At 34.8% G+C, this 20,611-nt stretch overlaps 1 protein-coding gene across 2 annotated transcripts in view; it reads left to right on the top strand.

The window, feature by feature from the left end:
- CCSER1 (coiled-coil serine rich protein 1) overlaps positions 1-20,611 on the top strand; it is a 733,000-nt gene that overhangs the window by 339,401 nt on the left and 372,988 nt on the right. The window contains exon 6 of one of the 2 annotated variants that reach the window (XM_090267945.1): positions 18,469-18,711. The exons of the other annotated variant lie outside the window; for it this stretch is intronic. Within the exon in view, the coding sequence (XP_090124071.1) occupies positions 18,469-18,574 (106 nt within the window). The 3' untranslated portion in view covers positions 18,575-18,711. Of the gene's footprint in view, positions 1-18,468; positions 18,712-20,611 lie in introns of those variants that run through there. 2 annotated transcript variants of the gene reach the window in all.

The raw sequence follows: 20,611 nt of genomic DNA on the forward strand, positions 1-20,611 counted from the left end.
AAATATAACTTGCACACACAATTGCAAAATTGTGGTTACCAAGGACAAAAAGAAAAGGCTGTTATAAGATGCTATAAAACTCAGAACCTTTTTCAGATTGTGTGGTCTATCTGTTTCTTAAGAAATGATATTTAAGCTGAGACTTGAATTATGATGAGGAGCCAGCCAGGTGATTAGTTCTGGAAGCGTTCTAGGTAGAAGAAACAGTGTATGAAAAGCCAGGATTCCTGGAACTAAAAGAGTACCCTTCTTTTGTGTATGACTTTGGTCCAAACAGGAAAAAGATGGCATTCTAAAACTTAGACTCTTGCCATGGAGGCTTATTTATGGAGGGACTAATTGCAAAGATAGAGGCTACATTATAGAGGTCACTGAAGGAATGAAGGAAAAACTTGGGATGAACTGTAGTGGAGTTGTTGCTACCCCAAGACCAAAAGGGGAAACAGGGGTTGCTGGAAATGGAATAAAGAGGTCATGTAGGGTCATCCTCCTTACGAGATGGCCTTTTTAATTCAAAGGTTGGGTTTGCCAGCTAAAGCAAACCCAAAAGGAGGGAGACAAAAGTGAATTCCTGACAACACTTACTTCCTGCCCTCCAGTCTCCTAATGGGGTTGGCTCTTCATTGCTGGCATGCTCTCAGAGGATAGGGCATGGGAGTGGACTGATCAGTCCATTCACTGCCTCCTGGGGCAGTGAGCATAGTGAAAAAGGTAGAGTGAGGGTTTGGATATTCATTAAGTTTTTCAGCAGCTAAAGGATCATGCCATCTATTTAGGTTATTTTATATCTGTCTTTTATTTTAGACAAAATGAGGAAACTTTGAAATGGAGACTTCTACTTTTGAATGGGGAATAGATTGTTGTTAAATGCTCTGGGACCAATTTTCAACATGAAAGTGGGTAGATTTCTCTATCAGGCAATAAATATTTGACACCAACTGGGTGTCCTACAATTCAACTTAATTTTGACACTATCTACTCAGAGATAGCATCGGATATTGCAGGTTAAGGGCTCAGTTCTACAGCACTGCCCCCTACCTAACCCACCATCACCACTTCAGATGCCTGTAGAAAATCCAGGTTGTCACCTCTGCTTCTGACCAGAGGTTTCAATGACCCCCTCCTTGGTTGATAAATTTGCTGGAGTAGCTCCCTGAACTTGGAAAAATATTTTGCTTATTAGATCACAAGTTTATTTTAAAATGATATAACTCAGAAATGGCCAGATGTAAGAGATGCTTAGAGCAAGGCTGGCGGTGGGGCATGGAACTTCCATGCCCTCTCTGAATGTACCCCTCTCCCCAAATTTCTATATGTTCACCAATCCAGAAGCTCTCAGAACCCTGGCCTTTGGGGGGTTTATGGAGATTTCATTCCATAGGTATGACTGATTGAATCCTTGGCCATTGCTGACTGGACTGAATCTCAAGCCCCTCTCCCCTCCCTGGAGGTCAGTGGGTGGAACTGAAAGTTACAATCCTGTAATCACAGTGCTGGGTCCACTGGCAACTAGGCCTCATCCTTAGGTTACAGAGGACATTTCCAAAAGTCATCTAATTAACATAACCACAGACACCTTTTAGGCTCTCATTACTTAAGAAATTCCAAGGGATTTAGAAGCAAGCTCTAGAGCTGTTCCAGAGCTAGAGAGCTAGAGACCAAGACCACATTTATTTGTTTGTTTGTTTGTTTGTTTATAATTATAAATCACATATCACAGTTGTGATCAGATTTGCATTTGGAAAAAAATGGTTCTAGCTGCTACAGTGACTTTTTGGAGGACTGTGAATGTGAGACCATGCAGAAAGGCAAGATGGAGTTTTTGAGGGGCAAGAGCAGGAATGAGGGCAGGAGAAACAGTTATTTGGCAATCCATTTGTTCTCTTCAGTTAGTGTGATGGCAGATTTTTCTGAAGGTATAATTAACATGACTTAATAATAGTTTGGATGGGGCAGAGGAGTGAGGGGAGGCTGCGCTTTCAGGCTCCCGAGACCCGTCTGTAGTTTGGACTAATTGCAGACAGAACATCTCAGTGAGCAGCTGGACACTGGCAGGAGTCGAGCCTTGGCACTGCTGGATTAGAGAAAACCATCTGGGAACGACCTGTTTGGTGAGGATAGCGGAGGAAAAGGGGACAAAATGGGATCCCTGACTGGGGTGGCTGCCCGAGCTGCGGCTGGAAGTACACAAAGGTTTTTTAGCGACCACAGGCTTCCCCAGAGAGGAGTTGGGAGGAGAGCGGATCTCTGCCCGCTGGCAGAGACAGGACTCGACCAGGTGGCATTGGCGCTGAAGGACAGGAGACAGCGTACTGCTGTGCAAGTGAGAACATAATTCTCCTTTATATTTTTCTCTTGTGGACTGCAGAGAGGGGAGGAAAGTTTGGGGGTGGTAGGACATTCTTGAGGAGCGCAGGCGCAGAGGTGCACTCGCCCACTCCCCAACCCTCCCCTTGGGTCCCGGGGGCGCACATAGGGAAGTGCCCTCATTTACTGGTCCAGGGGCTCAGGGCGTGAGGCCAGGTGCCCCTCGGACATGCCCCAACAGACATAAGATCAGTGCCCCAACGGGCACAGGGAGGGCCCACTGGACACACAGAAGATCGTGCGCAGGCACCCCTGGCCAGCTCCAGTGGACGCCAGGCTGGAGCGCAGACTACTTGCTCAGGCTCTGCTCGTGCCCACCCAGGCGAGTGCGGGAACGGCAGATGGCTGTGGTGCGGGAACAGTGAGGCAGCAGCGTCTGACTCATAGACGCTCACTTCCATTGTGCACAAGTGTTTGGGGCCCCGCCCTAAGAGGCGAGAGACCAACTCCCAGAACGCCGCTGCTTGGCAAGCCTGAGGCAAGCGCTCAGTCAGCCTCGGCGTGCAGGGCCATGTGCGCCAAGGCACCTCGGCTACCTCCAACAGGTGCAAAACTAACGTGCTGTACCAGCCACTGCAGGCACACACCGCTGCTGCAAGGAACAGGAACCTCTGACCGGCCTCATTAGACCAGCTGTGGACACAGAAAAAGAAGATAACACAAAGGCTGAACTGAGTAAAAACATTTCCTTTTTTTCTTTTTTTTCTTCCTTAAAGTGAGGAGAAGAAGGAAAAGATAAAAAAAAAGGAAAATAAAATACTATATCTCTAGTCTGTTTCATACAATATCTCCATCTCATTCTTTCTCTTTAATTGTTGTTTATTTGTTTGTGTGTCTAATTTAGTCTCCCTTTCACCCTAAATAAATAGAATATAACTACTCTATAAATTCAATACTATACAATCCCACTTTCTTACTATATTATGCACTCTTCCCTTCTTTTCTTCTATTGTTATAAACATACAATGCAAACATTACCTGTCTTGCATAGTCTCAACTATTATTAATCTATCATCCCCTCTCTCAAAAATCATATTTTTCCTTCCTAAAAACAACTCTTATCTATTCTTCTTATAGTATAAAAGCTCTAATCTCTCTGCATTTATATTAATACTGGCTCGTTGGCTGACAATAATAGGATAGAGGGTGGGGGATATTTTTGAGGGTGTGGGTCTCCTGCCTGGGCTGTGTGTTTATGTTTTTAACAGCATCTCCACAAAAGAACTCAAGACAAAATGGATAGAGTGACTCTCAATCAACTAGCCAGAAGGAAGATCCTACCAAAGAGCACCTGAAATATAACCAAACAGCATAAACAAAGGACATAAAGGGTACCCCAAGAACATCAGGCTCAGGAGATCAAACAGACTGCACCACTGAAAACCCCAGATTTCCTATAAAGAATCACATACCACAAAGGTGGGAAGTCAAAACAGACAAACCCAAAAATCAAAAACAAACAAGAAGAATCCAACATGGTAAGATGCAGAAATAACCTCTCAATGAAAAGAAAAGAGGAATTCCCAGAAAGAGAGGTAGATGGAATAGACATAGCCCAAATGTCAGATACAGAATTCAAAAGAATGGTGGTGAAGAAGCTCAATATACTTGACAACCTTAAAAACAACTATGACAACCTCCAAGGAAGTTACCAGCAGCTCCAAGAAAATTACAGGGAACTTGCAGAGAACTACACCAGCATAAAAAAAGACGTAGAAACTATCGACAAGAACCAGGAAGAAGTGAAGAATGCAATCTCTGAACTGAAAAACACAGTAGAATCAGTCAAAAGCAGACTAAACGAAGCAGAGGATCGGATTAGTGAGTTAGAAGATAATGTAGAGAAAAATTCCCAGACAATACAACAAAATGAAAAAATATGGAAAAAGTACGAAGAAGAAGTAAGGGAATTACAGGATAGCATGAGGAAAAATAATATCAGAATATTTGGAATTAAAGAGGTATCAGAAGAACAAGGAATAAAAAAACTGATAGGAGAAATAGTGACAGAGATGAGAGAGTGACAGAGATGAGAGAAAAAGTTATACAAGTTCAGGAAACACAGAGAGTTCCAATGAAGAGGACCCCCCAAAACCCAGTCCAAGGCACATCATAATTAAAATGTCAACATTCAAAGACAAAGAGAGAATCCTGAAATCAGCAAGAGAAAAACAGCAAATAACATACAAGGGAGCTCCGATAAGGCTATCGACCAATTTCTCAACATAAACACTACAAGCCAGAAGGGAATGGTCAAAAATATTTCAAGCAATGAAAAACAAAGGCCTACAACTAAGAATACTCTACCCAGCTAGGCTCTCATTCAAAATGGAAGGTGAAATAAGGAGTTTCTCAGACAAAGAAGACTGAAAGAATACATCTCCACCAAACCAGCATTGCAAGAGATGCTAAAGGGAATGTTCTAAGAAAAAAGAAGAAAAAAAAAAGGAGAGGAACAGAGGTACAAAGGGAAATGAATAAATACATGTCAATAATAACCTTAAATGTAAATGGATTTAATGCTGAAATTAAAAAACATAGGTAATGGAATGGATAAGAAAACAGGACCCACATATTTGCTGTCTATAAGAAACGCACCTCAAAACAAAAGATTTACATAGACTGAAAGTAAAGGCATATAAAAAAATATTCCAAGCAAACGGACCTGAACAAAAAGCCAGGGTAGCAGTACTCATATCAGACAAAACGAATTTCAAAACAAGGGCAATAAAAAGAGACAAAGAAGAACATTTCATAATACTTAAAGGAACAATCCATCAAGAAAATATAACACTAATAAACATATATGCACCCAACATAGGATCACCAAAATACATAAAGCAAATACTAGAAGACCACAAGAAGGATATTAACAACAACAAACTCATAGTAGGGACTTCAACACTCCATTATCAACAATAGACAGATCATCCAAGCAAAGAAACACCACGGACATACAGGCATTAAAAAATACACTAAACCACATGGATCTAACTGATATATATAGAACTTTCCACCCCAAAGAAACAAAATATACATTATTTTCAAATACACATGGGACATTTTCAAAGATAGACCACATAATAGGACACAAAACAAGCCTCAAGAAATTCAAGGAAATTGAAATCATATTAAGCATCTTTTAAAACCACAATGCTTTGAAACTAAAAAACAACCTCAGAGAAAAAAAAAATCAAAGACACCCAAACTCATGGAGAATGAATAACATGCTATTAAATAATGAATGGGTTAACAATGACATCAAAAAAGAAATCAAGAAATTTCTAGAAACTAATTATAATGAACACACAACAGCCCAAAATCTATGGGACACAGCAAAAGCAGTCCTAAGAGGGAAGTTCATAGCAATACAGGCATATCTGAAAAGGATAGAAGAATGTCAAATAAAAGATCTAACCCTAAAGCTACAAGAATTAGAACAACAACAAATAAAGCCTAGGGCAAGAAGAAGGAAGGAAATCATCAAGATCAGAGCAGAATTAAATGACATAGAGACTAAACAAACAATCCAAAATATCAACAAAACTAGGAGCTGGTTCTTCAAAAAAATAAACAAAATCGACAAGCCTCTAGCCAGTCTAATCAAGAAAAAAAGAGAGAAGACCCAAATAAACAAAATCAGAAACGAAAGAGGAGGAATCACAACTTATACCACAGAAATACAAACGATTGTAAGAAATTACTACAAACAACTGTATGGCAAGAAATTTGACAACCTAGAAGAAATGAACAAATTTCTAGAAACATATAACCTTCAAAACTGAATCAAGAAGAAGTGGAAAGTCTCAACAGACCAATAACAAAGAAGGAAATTGAAACAGTAATCAAAAATCTCCCTGCACACAAAGCCCTGGACCGGATGGCTTCACAGGCGAGTTTTACAAAACATTTAGGGAAGAACTAACTCCTACCCTCCTCAAACTATTCCAAAAAATCCAAGAAGAGGGAAAAATTCCAAACTCTTTCTATGAAGCCAGTATTACCCTAATTCCAAAACCAGGTCAAGACACAAGAAAGAAAGAAAACTACAGCCCATTATCACTGATCAACATAGATGCTAAAATCCTCAATAAAATTTTGTCAAACAGGATCCAGCAATACATCAAAAAGATCATACACCACGATCAAGTGGGATTCATCCCAGGGATGCAAGGATGGTTTAATATTCGCAAATCAATAAATATAATACATCATCTAAACAAAATGAAAGACAAAAATCACCTGATCATATCAATAGATGCAGAAAAAGCATTTGATAAAGTACAACACCCATTTATGATAAAAACACTCAGCAAAATGGGAATAGAGGGAGCATACATTAAAATAATTAAGGCTATATATGAGAAGCCTGAAGCCAACATCATACTCAATGGACAAAAACTGAAAGCATTCCCCCTGAAATCAGGAACTAGACAAGGCTGTCCACTCTCCCCACTCCTATTCAACATAGTGTTGGAAGTCCTAGCCACAGCAATCAGACAACAAAAAGAAATAAAAGGCATCCAAATAGGGAAAGAAGAAGTAAAGCTATCATTATATGCAGATGACATGATAGTATACCTAGAAAACCCTATCAACTCCACTAAAAGACTACTTGATATAATAAGTGAATTTGGCAAAATAGAAGGGTACAAAATATATATACAGAAATCTAAGGTATTTCTGTACACCAACAATAAAATATCAGAGACAGAGACAAAAAAGAAAATACCATTTACTATAGCAACAAGAAAAATAAAGTACCTAGGAGTAAACTTAACCAAAGGTGTAAAAGACCTGTACTCTGAAAATTAAGTAACATTAAAGAAGATACAAATAAATGGAAGCAAATACCATGTTCTTGAATGGAATGAATCAACATCATCAAAATGGCCATACTACCCAAAGCAATTTACAGATTCAGTGCAATCCCTATTAAAATACCAATGACATATTTCACAGACCTAGAACAAATACTCCAAAAATTCATATGGAACCAAAAAAGACCCCAAATAGCAAAAGCAGTCTTGAGACAGAAGAACACAGCAGGAGGAATTATAACACCAGATATCAAACAATACTACAAAACCACTGTGATCAAAAGAGTTTGGTACTGGCATAAGAAAAGACATATAGATAAGTGGAACAGAATACAGTCCCGAAATAAACCCAGGCCTCTATGGTCAACTAATATTTGATAAAGGAGAAAGGAACATAAAATGGAATGAGAAGAGCCTCTTTAACAAATGGTGCTGGGAGAACTGGACAGGGACGTGCAAAAAAATGAAACTGGACCACCATCTTACACCACACATGAGAATAAACTCAAGATGGATCAAAGACTTAAATGTAAGTCATGACACCATAAAAGTCCTAGAGGAAAACATAGGCAGGAAAATTTCAGATATCTCATGTAACGATGTCTTCATGGATACATCTCTGAAGGCAAGAGAAATAAAGGAAAAAATAAACCAACGGGACTACATCAAACTAAAGAGTTTCTGCTCAGCAAAAGAAAACATCAGCAAGATGAAAAGGAAACCAACCATATGGGAAAACGTATCTGCCAATGACATCACAGACAGGGAACTGATCTCCAAAATATATAAAGAGCTTATATGACTCAACATCAAGAAAACAAAAAACCCAATTAAAAAATGGGCAAAGGAACTGAACAAACACTTCGCAGAAGAGGACATACAGAAAGTCCATAGACACATGAAAAAATGCTCAACATCTTTAGCCATCAGGGAGATGCAAATAAAAACCACAATGAGATACCATATTACACCAGTCAGAATGGCAATCATCAACAAAACAACAAACAACAAGTGCTGGCGAGGATGTGGAGAAATGGGAACCCTATTGCGCTGTTGGTGGGAATGCAGACTGGTGCAGCCACTATGGAAAACAGTATGGAATTACCTCAAAAAAATAAAAATGGAACTGCCTTTTGAACCAGCAACTCCACTGCTAGGATTATACCCAAAAAATCCTAAAACCCTAATTCAAAAGAACTTATGCACCCTCATGTTCATAGCAGCCCTGTTTACAATAGCTAAGTACTGGAAACAGCCTAAGTGCCCATCTGTAGATGAGTGGATCAAAAAACTGTGGTACATTTACACAATGGAATACTGTGCAGCAGTAAGAAAGAAGGAACTCCTGACATTTGCAACAACATGCATGGAAGTACAGAGAATTATGCTTAGTGAAATAAGCTAGGCAAAGAAAGAAAAATACCATATGATATCACCTAATACAGGAGACTAAAGAACAACACAAACAAAAGATCTAAATAGAACTAAGAGCAGAATAGCAGTCAAAGGGGTGAGGGATAAGTAAGGGAAGGGTCTAGTCAAAGAACATGTATAAATGACTCATGGACATGGACAACGGGGAGGGATATGATTGTAGGAGAAGGGATGGGCTGGGTGGGGGAGAGAAATGGGGGAAAAATGGGACAACTGTAATTGAAAAACAAACAAACAAAAAAAGTTTGGATGAATGGGTTGAATTAAAATATCACAGTGACTCTCCTGTATTGTGTATATGACTTGTGTGTAGATGCTGGTACCACAAACTGCCATAGGAAAAATTGATTATTAACAGAATGGGGTAGGGATGTTGACGAAGAATTGAGTGTTTGTATGAAATATTCAAGTAGAAGATTTAACAAGTTTAATGTATAAGTTTAAACCAGTCTGGGCAAGAGGCATACATTTTGGTAGTCCTTTGCAAATGGACTTGAAGCTATGTAATGATGATGTAATTTTATGGAAGAGTATATTGATATACCAGAAAGGTGACAGAACTAAGCCTGGTAAAACTTGGACATTTAGAGGCAGCAAGTCAGATAAGGGTCAACAAAGGAATCTATGGTAGTGCTAGCTAGCACTTTTATGTGTTTTCCCACTAAGATTATAATGATTTTATGAACTAGGTGTTATATGATAATATTATGAATGAGAATTTGAAAGTCAGCTGAATCAACTTGGCTATAAGTTTCCTTTGGTTTCTGCCTCACCCCAAAATTAATGCTTTTTCCATAACACTGTGGATCATAAATGCTATTCAATAAATGCTTGTTAAAGTCAACATTTTCCTGGAATAGTGACAAATAAAAAGGGGGATATTTAAACGAGGGAAGGAGTTTTAAGTTTCTCTTTATTTATCTATCACTTCTGGTATTTATTATAATTAACAAACCCTCTTTTCTCTGATGATATGATTTTCCATCTTTTAAATGAGGTTAACTCAAGCAACAAAAACACTTTTTAAAATAAATTTTGCCAAAGAGTTGCCACAAATTTGGTTTTACTACTTAATGGGTGGAAAATTAATTTAATGCCAAGCTTGATTTATGAAGAGTTTTGGTACTTATTCCCAACAACTCATTTCTAATGACTGAGCATGTAATTTATTAATAGAGCCTAGACAGTAGGTGTTGGAAATGTACAGCTGAAAACAAGACTTGGCATTTAAACCTCATTACATAAAAATATGAAATCCATTATTTTCTATTAGGGTATTAAAACAGAGCTTTAAACATCTTTGGTAATGACTGCATTTTCATAATCAGTCCATTAACCACAAGATAACTGTCATGAAATCAAATAGGTGTTCAAAATGATCAGTAAGTGCTTTTGCTGAGGTGTTCTTATATAGTTAGGAGGGGAAAGTACCTTTTAATTCATACTAACAGTGACTGTAATAAGTCCTGACTAGAAATATTAATGAACATGTGACTTTGACCTGATTTGAGGTGTTAGGATAGAAAACTTCATCTTAATCTTAAACTTTTCATAGTTTGTAGCATTTCTAGATCCTACATTTTTGCCATGTGAAAATTATTTATACATTTTCAATAACATATTTACATTTTAAACTTGTAAAGGCCAAACTTTTATATTAAGACATATAAGTAAGATACATTTCTACTTGTGCGTTTTATGATATTAAGTTCAAGACATCTACTTAGCAGAAAATATTTGAGCTACAATAGAGGAAATTTGTTTCCATTGAATAGCATAACTGTAGTAAGGGAGGATGATCAATGGGATAATTTTTTGAAATATTTTCTTGGAGACATGGGTACAATTTTTACTTTAATTTCATGATGAAAACATCTTTTTCATTTTTAAGTTTATAGTAATTTTTTTGGTTTGAAGTTGCAATATGAATATAACTTTTGAATCTTTATTTATTCATCCTACCTCCTATGTGCCAGCCACTTTTCTAGTTCTTGATGATATAGCTTTGAAAATTTTTTTAATAAGCCTTTACTGTCATGAAGCTTATAGAGAATCAAGGATGGAAAATAATAAGTAAGTAAATACATGTTGCTGTTTATTGCCCTAATTTTGTTGTTATAAAATTCTTATTTTGGAAAAGTTTAAGATGGTACAATTAATTAAAATAAGTAATATTAACTGTATAATAATTTAGAACTTCTTAGAATATGATCACATTGACACAAATTGAAACTTGATGTTTTTAATGGATAATTCTCAAACCAAGTTTTACAAAGGGAAGGATAAAAACATGAGATGTTTCCAAAGTGGTACCAGTTAATTAGTGATATAGTATTTTCAAAGTGATATTAAAATAGTATGTTACAAAATCTATTACAAATCCTTTATCTGTAAATAAAGTTGATTTTACAAATAACATTGAGAAAAAATAATCTAACACCACTAAATAGTAATTATGATGCTTAATGTTACTCATTTTTGTTTTTGTCAGAATCAGACTTAAAATATTGGTTTTTATAGTGAGATATTGTTGCTTGCATTTTATCAAATCATAGCAGATACAACTTTTGGACTAATACTTTTGGATGAAAAGATAATTTACATTTATTTAATGTTTAATTACCTCAGAATATCATTGTTCTACTAATAACAGATGAATACAGGAAAAATGAATATCATTTTAACTCATGCTATTTAAGAGCTAGATTTTCTTTGAAATGAAAAATGTACATTGATTTGCTTTAAAATATGTGGTGCAATGGTTATGGCATGAACTTTGACATTATACCCTTTTGGATATGAATTCGTGTACCAGCAATTATTGGTGTAAGCATCTCAATACTCTATTTTCCTCTTTTATTAATACTATTATGTTATAGTTTATGGTGATATTATATGAGATAACTTTTTTTAACCTAAGAATGCTGGGCATAAAAAAACCTTTAATAAGTGCAGGCTATCATTCCTTAATTGTTTTATTATTAATATTGTAACTTTGTTATATATAATTATATGTAATGTAAAATTTTATTATATGTTACGTATGATATATAGTGTAATGTATTGATTGTATTATAATTATATATAATCATTTATATAAATTCCAAATGAAAAAGAATAGCCATATCCTAAGTATTTTTCAAATAATAATTATCATGATAGGTAACCTATATCCTTGGTATTTTTCCAATAACTATTTAGAGTATACCTATGTCCTTAATATTTTTCAAATTGTAATTATGGCTTCACAATTTTTTTTGAAAAAAAGGATATAGGTATTCTTTTTAATTTAGAATTTACATAAATAAAATTTTTTTTAGATTGTATTATATAGGTAGCATGGGATCCTCTGTTACCTAAAATGGCTTGTGGATATTGATGTCATCAAAACCATAATTCATTTTAGTAGGTTTTACTGACATCGTAATTAAGCATTATATTTCTAGCTTTTTGCTGGCTTTCATCCTAAACCCCAAAGCCCTTCAGAACTATGTGTTATGGAATTAACAACATTTAGTATATTTTCTCTTACACATGAGTGAATTCATGAAAAATTTATAAAATTTTAACAACATAAATTAGCCTATCTCTTTAATAGTTTATTAAACGTGCTACCTTTTATGAAGGGTACTGGTATATTATATCTTTAAAGAACACCTGGGCACAAAAGAAAATAAACAAATGATCTAAAGACAATGTTTATTAAAATAGATGTGAGCGAAAATGTATGACTGAGTTTTTACCTCGCAGTAGGAGGAGAAATATGAAACATTAAAGCTTGTTTAGTATAATTAATTCATATCACGAATATTTTATAAATCTGAAAAGTACTCTAGAAATTGATTCTTTTTATTTAATAGACTACTCTCAGATGAAAAATACAAGTTCAGTTTCCTCTCTGATTCTTTTTTCTTTGAGCAGAAATGTTTTGTTCCCCTAAAGTTCCCAATCTATTGCTATCAATACCCAACATATATAAAATGTACACTTACACCAATAACAGACTTAAAAAATTCTCTTAAGCCATCATAATAATAGTAATAAACTAGTAATGAAATGAAAAAGGAAAGACTGGCTAAAGGACCAAATGTGAAGAATATAATTATGGTAATACTTGTATTTGCCATCAAGAGCAGGGTCTTTAACAGAATATGGACTCAGTCTATGTTACAAAAAAAAAAAAAAAAAAAAAAAAAAGAGCAGGGTCTAACACGTTGAGCATTAACAGTCTACAAAGAAAGTGAAAAAGAAAATTTGGCACAATTCATCAGATTGAAAGAGTATACATTTTGTCTGAATTTTCACCTTTGTTCACAAGCTTTTCCCCTCAGACGAGGATAACCCTCTGAAACATAGCTATCTACTAGACAGAACAATGAATAAATGGCTTATTGCAGCAAGGGAAACGAAATGGTGACTATAAAACTAAATTGTAGTCATGAAAAGCAAGCAGATGGAAACTCATTCCTCTCTGCAGGTTAGAGATAGAAACTCTGCAGGATTCATTTTTTAGACCAAGCAGCCTTTTCATTCTTTAAATATAGTGAAAAATATATATTGACTTATTTTCTTTATGATCTCTTTTGCAAGTTTTTTTTTTTTTCCACATAAGACTTTTGGGCCTTTCTTAAATAAGAGTCATTAATTTAAACCTAAGATAATGTTGGCCAAGATAGCGTTTGAAGTAGAAATCACTCCGTACTTCTTGACATTTTCTCCTATTCAAATGTCAGACTATGCTGATTGGTCACTCTGTTATAGTCTTCTTCATTGACCTTTTTTCCATTTATGGTAATTCCTTAAAGAATAATTGTCTATAAAGAAACTTTTTTTTTGTCCCCTCTCTAAACACTTACTGAGTTACCTAATCAATAACTGGTTAAAATGCTCTATAGAGAAAACTCTAAAATCTTGTTTTACTTTTTATCATTGAGCTTCAGAAACTTATTACCAGTTTTTCACATGTACAAACCTGAATTGATTTCTGCTCACATCCATACAGTTTCTCTTGCTTCCGTATTCCTAATTGTGGTTAAAAATACCATTATGCAACCCATCTTCCAAGCTAAAATATCTTGGTGTAGTACAGGTCACTTTCTTACACCCACAGCTTAAATCACCAAACCCTGTACATTCTAGAATTGTTCCTTTTATAGTCAGAGCTTTCATGTTTCACAGCTTTAGGGCATACATTAACTATTTTCTTCCAATATTATTGAACAATCTCCTAAATGAGATCTTTGCCACTTTCCTCAACCAGTAACATGATGATGAGTTTGGTGTCAGTCATCTATTGAAATCCAGTTTAGCTCTGTTATTCTGCTGCCAAACTGTAGGCACAGGGCTCTGTTCATCATAGTCTCAAGTCCCGCCTCCATTGTACTTCTAAGTCTAGACCTGAACTTCCTCTCCAGCCTCAATTATGACCATTCCCCATCAGCGATGCCATATCCATATCCACTGCTCCTGTATAGGAATTTATCCCCATTTTCTGAGCAGGCCATCTAGAGTCTTTGCTGATGCTTTTCCTTCTGTGTGAAATGCTTTCGCTTCTTAAGGGCCTGGTAAACCTCTCCATATTCTCCAAGATGTCTCATAAATATTACCTCTTCTGTGAAGACTTTCCTCACACCCTCTTGTCTTTTATGCTCTATACGAGAACATGACATACATAAGGTGTGTTTATAAAGGTTCCTTTACAAGAAAATCTTTTTTTTCTGATAGAAATTATGTTTTTATATTCTCTATACAGAACATAATGCCTGTTTCAAAGCACGCATCACTTAAACATGAATTTAATGATTATGCTCCATTATTGCTTTAAATTAATTTTCGGTTGATGTGGATATAATCTCTGTGATATTAACGGCAGCCTGTTTTGACATATTCTGATTTGAAATTCTGTAATTATGTAGCCCTCACCTTTAACTTTATTTTTGTTCCAAGCTCTATAGCCAACTGGTCTTTAGGTTAGAAACATTATGAGGATTTCTAGGTCAACAATTTATTGGTTTGGGGTTGAGAATGGCTGAAACTAATTATTATTTACTGCTAGTACAACCCAAAGACTTTATTAAATATTAAATATTTAAGCACTTATTCAGTAATTCTTACTGTAGTAATATGAAATAACCAATATGCTCATGTGAAAGATGTTGAAATATGCTTTATTTGCCAACTAATCAATTCTAATTATAAGAGGAACATGTATATTAATTTAATAGAACCAGTGTAGGATTCGAGAATGTATTTATATTTTAACATTTTTATTATTATTTAGAAAAAATTAGAAAGACTATTCAAATTCTGGGATTCGGAAACTTCAAGTTTCAGACTTGGTTGTACTGCTTCTAGCAGTTTAACCTGTGAAGTCTGTAGGCTTTCCAAGTATGTAGAAGAATCAGGAAAAAGAAATTCTGAAAAATCACTATAAAATGTTAACAATAATCAGTATAGACATATAATCGCCAAATTCACGCTGTATGCATTATTAAGCTAAATGTGCCAATATCTAAATAGCATGGCCTGTGGTCATGAATTTGACAACCTTAGGTGAAAGATGAGACAAATTTTTAAGTTACTTGTAGCAGTTTGAAATATTATATATAATATTCTAAAAGGTGAGAGCTCAACAGGATCAAGTAAAACAACAGGCATTTATTTATGTGAGTAGCAGACGAGCATTTCCGGCTAGGCCAAAATAAGGAAGAAATTCTGGGAATGAGTAAACCAGTGTTTATTCTTTTGCTTGAATTCCTTAAAGATGGGGAAGTATTTATTTATAAAGATACCTTAGCAATCTGATTAAAATTAAGCTTTGTACGGGAAAACAACAGATTTTTAAACTGGTAAGGAAACTTCAGGCCTATTTTCCAAGGAGATAGGGCTGAAGTGTCACCACAGCAAGCTGCTGTCGTTAGTGTGCAGTGGTTAGCTGAGGGGAAAACAGCTGAAACAGAGCTTGTGGAAAACAGTGGGATACTTCCAAAACACAAGCACCTTGTGTCTAATTCTTGTGTTCTTTGTTGTGCAGGTGAAACTTTTCATTATTACAAAATCCAGACAAATGAAATTCAGCTTTTTTATGTTTTCACATGTTCTTGTTATTCCTGTAAATGTTTTAACACTCTAATTTTGTCACTCCTTTCCCCCCAATCAGCCAAATTATTATAACTGCCAATATTAGAATATCTAGTTGTAGTGATATATACCAAGAAAAGGTATATACAATTTAATTTCACTGTATAAAATTGTGCAAATGACTGGAAGATTCTGTAGTAAAAATATTCCTATTTGAAATGTTAGTTAATATTAAAATACTGTTTCAAATTTTAGATACTTTCTGACTCTTTAAAGTTCCCTATATCTCTTAATAATTAAATCATAATCAAACAATGTTTACTTTAATGTTTATTGCATCTCTATTATTGAATAGTAAAATATAAAGTCTTCCAGTGTTTTAGTTAAGATACCTACTTAGTATTTTTTTAAAATACTCTTTTGACAGTTTTTCAAATGCTAGCTATAGTTTTCTCACTTCTTTAAAGTTATCTGATAGCTACCTTTAATAAAATATTTTCCTTTATACATTGATAAGGCATACATAATATAATTTCAATTAACACAAGGAGGAGAAAATGCTGTTTTGAGCCCTTCCCAGATTTTCTACTTCTAATCTGTACTCTGATCTATTGAACTAGATTGAGTGCTGCCTTAACCTATTTCAGTGTATTACAAAAAAAAAAAAAAAGACACACAGGTTTTGAAGTAAACTGGGTTTAAATCACAGCTCTCTCAACAGCTCAAAGGCCCAAAGCAATATTTTAACTACCATGAGATTCGGCTTTCTTAACTATGATATGTAGGTAACATGATAAGGCTCTTCATGATAATTAAATTGGTTGGGCATTTAATACAGAAATATTATAACAGTGGGCCTTTAATATAACAATTTTACTAATTACTAGGCAATGTTATTAATTAAAATAATATTCACCATTTTATAAGTTAGGACAATCTCTTCCCAGCATGGATTTTGTTTACTCTCACAAAAATCAGGACTCCTTAGACTGTTGGAATAATAGAATTTATATTAGCTGAAATTAAATCAAAGCTAGAATAATGGATACAAATAATTTCTAAAAAGTATAAAATTTAAATTACTAACACAAAAGACTTAACAAATTGGCTTTTTAAAATATATTCTTTTTATCTGATTATCCTGAATTCTATATAGTTTGCATAAATTACTGAATTTAAATTTTTGTTTGGCCATGGTATTTTAATAAATTGATGATATTATTTAAGTAAAACTAAAGAAAATACATGAGTATAATAGTTTTTAAAGCTTTACATAACATGTATAAGTCTTGGAAGGAACACATATTATTTTACATTTATTTCTTTATCACCATATTAAAGCTCCTTGCTGACAGAATAGAGGAAATTATAATGATTTAAAGAGTTAATCCTTATCAGAATTTGACAGAAAAGGAATATGATGATAACATACAAAGAGGTATTTATAACAAAATAGAACTTGAAATTGGCAGTCACTCAGTGTTTGAGTCATACATTTATTCTAGGCAGAACAGACTTCCACAGTCCACTGGGTTCTCTTTTCATCTAGAATTTAAAATACAAAAATATACATTTTGGGTGTACAATGATTATAGACATACACATGAGGAAATAGTGGTGTGACATGTTTTTCAGTTTTTTTTTTCTTATGCCTTTCCATGAAAGGTAGTTTATAATTTTGGTATTGGCTTATTAAATTAGCGTTTGACCTTGTTGTAGTCAGTAATTGACACCAACCAGTTTCTCTTTGCTGTTTTATGTTCTACAAAAGGAAAAAATAAATAAACTATCAAAAATTTAAATAAAACACAAAAAGTATAATTCAGAAACTCAACTAATAAAGAGAGTTCTTGATTTTTTGGTTGTTGTTGCCATGTGTTGGTGGAGTCAGTTTGATTTAGAACTTTGCCTTTAGCAGTGCAGTTTTAGAAACTTAATTTTTTTCCCAGTTAACTCACAGAGGTTTCTGGGTTAGAATTAATTAATCCATGAAAATTTAAAAGAACTAATAATACCATTTCATTTATGTTCACTGATTTACCTGAAGAGATGTTGTTTAGATCTGCTATCCAATATAAAAGTAAATTTGTCTGTCAAGCACATGAATATGTTCTGTTTCTTAGTAATTTTTTTTCTCACTTGAGAAAATAAATTAGCTTGAAACTTTATTCATGTATCTATTGATGTAAGAAACATCTAAATCTGTAAAGATTTGTTGTAAGAGTTTATTTGAGCCAAAACTAATGACAGTTATAGGGAAGCAAGATCTAAAATGCTCCCAAGAGCAACAATTTTGTAGTATCATTTATGCATTAGGAATTAAGGAGGAAATATAAGGAAGATACATGAATGCGGGAAAAAGCAAGGTGGGGATTGGATTAGAGGATAGCTAACAAGTTTATGTGCTCTCTTAAGTGTGGTTATCCTTATTTCAAAACTGTTAATTTAGATGCACAAGAAACAATGGACAGGACTTGCTCAAGGCAAAGATATCTTTTACTGAAAAGCTGTTATATTTACCATTGCTTTGCTAAATGACTGGCAAAATTAGACAGAAACATTTAGCAAAATATGAATGTTGCTAAATTTGTCCCAAACTTAAATCTGAATTACTTTTCAGGTTCTATATTAAGAGTCCTGATCTTATAATGTTCATATTAGTTGTACTTGTTAACAAATTTTCCTAAAACTCAGTAGAAATAAAGATATTTCTTTAGATATAAGTAAAATATTAAGACTACCATATGATGATCTTCTATTTTTATAGGGGAACATTGCTCTATCAAGAAAAGGGAAAAGTTATTTTCCCTGAAGCCATTCAAGAATTTACATCCACAGGGAGCTCTCAGCAATCATATCTGGAAGACAGATAGATATAACATTAGGGAAATCCAGAACAATTTAATCAAGTCATCTAATCACAGTCTTTTCTGTAATTCAGCTAAAACAGAGTAAGCAACTTTTTAGTTTTTATAGACTGTTGGTGTCAATGAAACTGTGCCCAAATATATGCTCCTATTCAGAAGAAAAATAAAAATACTGTCAAAAGCAAGTATTTTACTTAAATCTGACAGATGATCATCCTCAAAACCATGTGTATAATTCATCTTAATTAGTAATTGGCTGAAAATTAGCCCCACTTTTGTTTGTGTTTGTTTATTAGCCACGCGTACTATCTGTGAATTAGTTTTATGTGAATTGAAATATTTTTTCAAATGTAGTCTTTCTTTTGTTTCTGTCTGTTTTGTTTTGTTTTTCTTTTTTCCAAGGAGCTGTAGTAGAAAATGGAAAACAGATCGGTAAAGGAAATTATATTTTCTAAATACTCTTTTCTCCCTGCATAAACACATTTATTGTTAGTTTGTTAAATTGCTTTGCCTTATAAAGACCTTGGAAATCTCAAAAATGGGTATTTACTTCCCTGTAGATGTCTTTATTGAGTTTAATAAAATCCTCAGTGAAATTCATAAGCTGCGGGTTTTCTTTCTTACTTTTGAAATTGCAAGCTCTTACTCACCAGGTGTCTTTTTATTAGTTTGTATGGTTCTGACCCTGAATGTTTATTTTACAAGTCCATTCAACAGACTATAAAGCATTTAAATCAGTAAGAGGAGGGGAAATACTTTCACTGCTGCTTTGAATATTAATTATTTAAAGGACCATTTTGATGCTTACATTATACTTAGAGTCAGAATAGTCAGGATACACTTCCTGATTTGGACCTGAGAATTAGTTATTTAAAAATAGAGAACTACTCTCTACACAAATGTATGATACACATTGCATCACTGAAAATTCTAATAAAAACTAGTCTGGACCCTGTACACACACATAAACACACATACATTCTTTTTTCCAGTTAAGTCTTTCACAAGTCAGCTCCCTATTTTTAATAAATTTAACTCAAATGGGACTAAATAAGGATTCTGTCAGCATGCTCAGTATGAAAACATGCTTTCAGGGGTTCATATCATTTGAATGGGAAAGCATTAAACTGAAGTCTCAGTTGAAAGGGTTTGCTCTTCAGTGTTTGTTTATTTATTTATTTATTTATTTATTTGTATTACTTTTTTACAGTTGTCCCAATTTTTTGCCCATTGCTCTCCCCTGCCCCACCCACACTCCTGCTCCCAGAGTCAATGGGCCTATATCAAATTAAAAAGCTTCTGCACTGCTAAAGAAAACACCGTCAAAATAAAAAGGGAACCAACCATATGGGAGACACATATTTTCCAATGACACCTCAGACAAGGGTTGATCTCCAAAATGTATAAAGAACTAATATGACTCAACACCAAGAAGACAAACAATTCAATTGGAAAATGGGCAAAAGACCAAGGAGGACATACAGAGGGACCATAGACATATGAAAGGATGGCCAACATCACTAGCCATCAGAGAGGTGCAAATTAAAACCACAATAAGATACCACCTCACACTGGTGGCCATCATTAACAAATCAACAAGTGCTGGAGAGGATGTGGAGAAAAGGGAACCCTAGTGCTCTGTTGGTGGGAATGCAGACTGGTGCCGCTGTTAGGTCTGGTGAGAGTGAGAGGAGAAATGGCAGGAGAACAGGCCATGAGTTTACAAGATTTATTTGATCAACTGCAACAGACAGGCTGAGACCAAGATGGCATCAACCCCGAGCAAAAGTAAGGCAGAGGGTTTTAAAGGGAATAAGGGAGGAAGGAGTTGAAGGGACTTTCTGCAGATGGCTGTGGGAGATTTGGCTCTGCGAACAGGGAAATTACTAAAACAGAAAAGAAACTAAATCCTTGCCAGCAGGCTAAGATGTCTCTGAAGGACACAGGCAGTCACTGGCGTCAGCAGTTACTGAGGGGGCAGCAGATCTATTGGGGCTTGTTAAAGCCAGACCTGGATTCCTGGAACCCAGGTCTTATGCCTAA

Source organism: Furipterus horrens, unplaced genomic scaffold, assembly GCF_987537825.1.
Source record: "Furipterus horrens unplaced genomic scaffold, mFurHor1.1.pri manual_scaffold_2, whole genome shotgun sequence".
Lineage (NCBI taxonomy): Eukaryota > Metazoa > Chordata > Mammalia > Chiroptera > Furipteridae > Furipterus > Furipterus horrens.